This window comes from Bidens hawaiensis, unplaced genomic scaffold (genome assembly GCF_021521415.1).
Source record: "Bidens hawaiensis isolate Kalapana, Puna unplaced genomic scaffold, B.hawaiensis_p1.1 tig00033134_1, whole genome shotgun sequence".
NCBI lineage: Eukaryota > Viridiplantae > Streptophyta > Magnoliopsida > Asterales > Asteraceae > Bidens > Bidens hawaiensis.
This window is the reverse complement of record NW_027505278.1, coordinates 136750-142683: the sequence shown is the minus strand read 5'-3', so window position 1 is coordinate 142683 and position 5934 is coordinate 136750. Positions and strand designations below refer to the sequence as shown.

Here is a 5934-nt window from a genome sequence, read left to right as displayed (position 1 = left end):
TGACACTAATTTATAAAAAAAAAAAAGAATCAAGTCGCCAAACGCAGCGAACAGTAGTGACACTTTTAGCTTCGTTATGGTACTAAAAAAATTAAAATAGTAAACGTCCAGAAGTTCATTACGACACAGGAACTAAAACAAAAGAAACTCATACAGCTTATGAGAAAAATATAACATACTTAAAATGATGTTTATCCGGTTAGTAACAACCGAGTATTACAGTGGCAAGTCGACGCCAATTCGATTGGTTTTGGTTACGTTTGTTACGGTATATGATACAAAAGAAGGAACATATCTAAAATGATGTTTATTCGGCCAGTAAAACATGGGCAAGTAAGCACGAATTTGATCGATTTTGGTTACGTTCATTACGATCTATGATAAAAAACATATTTAAAACGACGTTTACTCGGTCAGTAAAATTCGTGAGTTAAAACAGCGAGTCAACGTGAATTCGTTTAATTTCGATTACACTCGTTATAGCAACGGCAGTAAACAAATTACATGTTTAAAGATAATAATAACAATTAACAATTAAATAATGCCAAAAAAAGATGAAAATCATTAAAATAAAAAAAAAATAAGTGGTAGTAGATGAGAAATACGTGTGCATGACAATAAAATTGGTACAATATGACAAGCATGATGGACAATTGGGGAAGGAACAATCCTCCCAATTTTGTTATTATATAAATAAATTATCTATATATAGTTTGATTTTAATAGAAAGAGATGCCAGGTTTCAAACACTACAAGATCAAAGACAAAACCAAGTGAGTGCATGCCTAAATTCATATTTATATGTGATCATATACATGAATTTAAAACTATACCAAAAACCTATCAATTGGCTGGAAAATTTCAAAAGAGCATGAGACACTATGGGTGATATGTAAACACCATAATCATACACTAAGGGTGATATATTATGTGACCAACATATATATATGGACCAAAAATATATCACAAAAGGTTTAATAACCAAATTGTTACAGAAACAGAAAATGTGGACAACTACCAAAATGCAAGAATAAAAACTCTTGGAACTAAACCCACATTTAACGTTACTATATTAATGTTTTAACATTTAATTTCTATAAAACAAGATAATTAAATACAAGCACAAATTTCCAATTATCAACACTTTTTAACCTTTTCCTAAGGGTTAATTTTACCTTACATCTTCCTCGTTTTATTTCCTCATGTTATTATAGGTGTTTTTCACATCTTAAAAGCTTGGCACCAGCATTTGGACCCTCACCATTATCAAATACATGTGTGATCCATCCCATAGCCTTTGCAATTTCTTCAAGTTTATAGATGACTGAATTCGCATCACGAATATAAACGTGCCCATTTGGTCGTAATATTCGATTCATCTCGAGCATTATTGTAGAGATATTACACCTGCTCAAGTAAAACCAAAAAAATTCAACCAACGAGTTGATATTGGTTATGTTTTATCTCAAACCGGTCAAATGAATAAAATAAAAATATTAGCCTAAAAGGTCAAACGTGTCAAAACTGGCACATAACGTATTTTTTAAAACATAAACCTCCTAGATCAATGTTTTCCTAAAATTCAGATTATCGATGAAATATTTTGTAATCATATTTCTAAAGATGCTTAAAATTTGGACAAAAATTACCAAAAAAGTAAGTTTTGAGCTCAAACTGAACCTAAAACTGAAAATTTGGTTTTTGAGTTTTTGGAACCGTTCAGTTTTGGTTTTTGAGCTTGAAAATGCTTAATCCGGTTCAGTTTGATTTTTATACACGTTAAACCAAAACTGAACTGAAAGTTCGGTTTTTACGTAAACATAAAACCAAATTGTCGGTTCTTGGTTGGGTTCAATCATTTCGGTTCAGCTTTTTTGGATTTTCAGTTACGGATCAGTTTTTCGGGTTTCATGGTCACCCCTAAATATAGGTGGAAGATTAATGTATTGGCATACCAATTATATTAAAATCAACCTTCAAAAAGTGTTTCGGGTCTGGTAAAATTAGCAGTCTTGACCCGCTTGACTCCATACTCGATATATCTTTCTGGAGTAGTAGGTGAATAATAAGAGAGAAAATAAATAAATAAAATTGTTTATTTTACCTTTTTTGTTCTCTGGAAAAGAGACCGGCTGCATTCAGTATGTCATAAGTTCTTGGATATGTATCAAATGGCTCACACCTGGAAAACCATACAAGATATATTAATTAAACTTAATATGAAGCTAGTAATCAATTTAATGAACATGCTTATTATAAAGATAATTTAAAAATTAAACTAAGTCAAAAAATCAAGAAAAAACAGTAGATCATACCAGTCATGTACAACACCTACGAGCCCACGATCATATATTACAGGCAGACTATTCGTATCACTAACGGGAACAACGTTCATAACCCAACAATCAACCCCATGATCATGTAATGCTGCTGCAAATCTGTCATTATAAACATAACGTAAATGCAAGATTTCACAAAATTACAAAAAAAGTAGCTAAAAGAAGGTAAACAAGATACCCTCCATATCTAGCCCGCATGTCCATCACATTTCGTACATTTAACATTTTCCAACGAAAAACATTAACATAACTAAATGTTATTTCTTTCCAATATTTTGACTCAGCCTTGAAGATATCGTTTCTTGATAAGAAAGCATCCATTTTTATACTTTGTAGCCTACGTGGCGGATCATGAAGTCGTGCGGGCCATGTTGTAACATTAGCTTCATAACCGCTTTCGGGTAAACGAGTGACGCATGACTTCAGTGGGACATACCAAACATCATCAGGGTCATCATTGGTATCACATAGTGGAGGTTGTACATCTGAATTGCGGGCCCGGTAGCACGTGTTGTTTTGAGGCTTGCGCCAGGTGGCGATATATCCTTCTTTTGCTACGAGTTCCCAACATATTTGGCTAGTAAGATTCTCCATTTCTGCAGTTGAGTAAACGAACTGAACGCTCAGTGAACCGTTCAACTGATAGTTCGGTTATGTTCGTTTATTATTAAACGAACGAAAATGAGCGCATGTCTCCTTCATGAATGTTTGTTTATGTTCGTGAGTTTACGTTTGTTCGTTTATGTATTCACTTAAATTGTTAGGCACATTACAATTTAGTCTAGTGTTATTGATATTTTAGGCCCAACAGATTGACATTCATGCTTACTTTAAATTGGTGTTTGCCCAGTTATGTTCTTTTATATTTGTTCAACTATGTTCAGTTATATTCGTTCGTTTATGTTCGTGAACTATTAGTTTATACTATTAACAAACAAGAAACCCCCATTTGTTTAACTGTTTGTGTTCATTGTTTAGTTAAAGTTAAACGAATGAACACGAACATGTCCCATTCGTGTTCTTGAAGCTTTATTTTCATATCTTATAGGTTTATTTAGTGTTTAAATAAAAAATTTACCTTTCCACTGTTCTTGAAGCTTAATTTCATGTTTATAAACAGGTTGTGCAGCCCAGACAAAGTAACCACCTGCCCTTAACATCCTATTCACCTCCAGAAGCAAAATCCCATCTTAAACACAAACAAAAAAAAGGTAAAAACCCAATGAATAATAATAATAATAGTGAAACAATCACAAATGAAGAAAGCATACCGCCACGAGTCCAATTTATTCTACATCTTGAACAATGTATCAAATCAAACGCTTGACTCGGATATAACAACCGATGTGTTGCAAAAACCGCCACCATGGCAGGTACACCTCGTTCTAGAGCAAATTGAATCTGATTTTCATGAACATCTTTTGGTGCTACTGATAAAGTGGTCACGTTTCGGTCCAGTAAAAAGGCACCAAAACTTGCTACACCACAACCAACATCCAATGCAACTCGAACATGTCGACCAAAGTCAATATCAGGAACCATCTGCATGCTTGGTCAAAACATGGAGTCAAAGATATGCATACATGAATCATAATTCATAGAACCAAAGTTAACAGTTAAATATAATGTGACAATTTTAAACCTTGGAAATCTGATCTAAGTACTGATTTGCACCATGGATGAACTGTGTCCCACCTCCTGGAAATATGAACTTGTCTTTGTTTCTTGATATCCAGTTTTGTCCTCCTTTATCTTCAACCAAACGTGTGTGTGGTACATTATCATACCATACCTGTATTAACATTCAAAATCCTAATTACAAATATGGTTGGGGATTCGTAATTCGTAACGCTCGGATAATGAGAGTCGTGAAACACTTTCAGATCGAAATAATTAGGAGGTTCACCCGAATTTTCCAATCGCATAAATCTTAGATAACTGACAAGAAGCAAGTATGTATGTTGTGTGCATAGTTGTCAATAGCGAATAGCGGTCAATAGCGACAACCTACCTACACGTTACGTAGCGATAGCGATGAAATAGCGGGCGCTGCTTGATGTTTAACGATAAAATATTAGAATTTTTTTTAAAAATGTTTTACATTAAAGTATTCCACCAAAATACCGATTATAATCAATAAACACTACCAAAATGAAATAATCAATAAATACAACCAAAATAGCTAATAAAACTTAAAAAGTAAAAGAAATGCAGACGGTCGCTATTTTCACACTATAATGTTGTAACCTACCACTACGCTATTCGCTATAGCAGGCGCTACAGACAACTATCGTTGTGTGAATTTTCGAGAACTAGAATTCGAGAGAGATTCATATTTGCAGGGTTAGGGCCCGAAACTGCTTTCAGCAGTTATCCACTCAAGATATAGATTACTTCCAGGGGCGCTGTCCCTGGACCCCATGCCCCTTGGATCTCCCATTGCTTAGGCAATGAGGTTCTAATAGCGAAGATCATAATAAATAAACTGAAACAAGCGTGCACCCTGCGGCTCCTGACTTGTTTGATGAACATCATGATTCACATTGGTCAACAAGTCAATCCAATTACACTAAAACATCTAACATATATGATCTAAACCAAGCAAATCCAAACATAAATTATGTAAAACAATGCTAATTAACTAGTGTACCTCATCTCGGCTTCTGGGCCACGGAATGTGATCCTTATAATTCTTGGGATTGGGCACCAAACAATCCAAGGCTTGACCTTTTGCAGGGCAATGCCTTTCATACTTCTCCCCCTTATCAATTGAAGCTAACCTAGAAACAGCATCCACATTGTCCAAACACGGTATATACTCTCTTTTACTCTCATCACAAACCCTAAATCTCCCAATCTTCTTCCCCCAATTCTCACCATCACTCTCCACAACACTCTCATTAACCACCGCATTCTCGAGTAAAATCGCATCGTAATCCCCGATCACGAAGTCATCCGTCATCGCTCCGTTCTCGTCCACGATTCCGGTCCTCTCCACCACATTTTCCGGCTTCGGTGGCGGCGGAGACGGTGGTGATGGTGCAACCGGCAGTGGTGACGGAGAAGTGGAGTTAAGTGCGGCGGAGACGGTGGTGAAAGAGAAGGTGTCGTCGGAAAAGTGTTTGACGGCGAAGAAGAGTGAGAGAAAGAGGAAGGAGATGAGGAGGAGTTTGATGAAGGTATTAGGGTTTGTAATGGTGGTGGTTCTCATGGTGGTGAACGCCGGTGAGAGTTTGTTAGTTGGTTACCGGTGACGGTGTTAATTAATAATAATAATAAATTTGGGAGAATGAGATAAAAGCTGGGGTAAAGTGTAGTTTGTGGACCCTCACCCTTTATTACTTTACGGTAGCATTATTTGCTTCATTGCAAAATCATATTCAATTTTCTACCGCAAACTTCTATATTACTACATCAAACCGTAGAAACCGATCCTAACTGAAAAATCCAAATAATATAAAAAAAAAACAATATTAAATAAAAACTGACGGTTTAGTTTTATATTATAACATAAACTAGGGCTGTTCACGAACTGAACCGAACGTGGGCATGCTCACGCTTGGTTTGGTTTGAAAGCGAGCCGAACCGAGCGGAT

The 5934-nt window shown here is 35.6% G+C and overlaps 1 protein-coding gene across 1 annotated transcript; it reads right to left on the bottom strand.

Annotated features, from left to right (window-relative positions):
* Positions 1 to 1054: 1054 nt before the first annotated feature.
* Positions 1055 to 5575, bottom strand: LOC143612042 (putative methyltransferase PMT10). The gene is made up of 8 exons (XM_077086115.1): positions 4990 to 5575; positions 3982 to 4131; positions 3611 to 3881; positions 3418 to 3528; positions 2518 to 2935; positions 2316 to 2438; positions 2105 to 2182; positions 1055 to 1407 (listed from the first exon to the last, which is right to left on the bottom strand). Exons 1-8 carry the CDS (start codon positions 5548 to 5550, stop codon positions 1209 to 1211), a joined length of 1911 nt encoding a protein of 636 aa, XP_076942230.1. The 5' UTR covers positions 5551 to 5575; the 3' UTR covers positions 1055 to 1208.
* Positions 5576 to 5934: the final 359 nt, after the last annotated feature.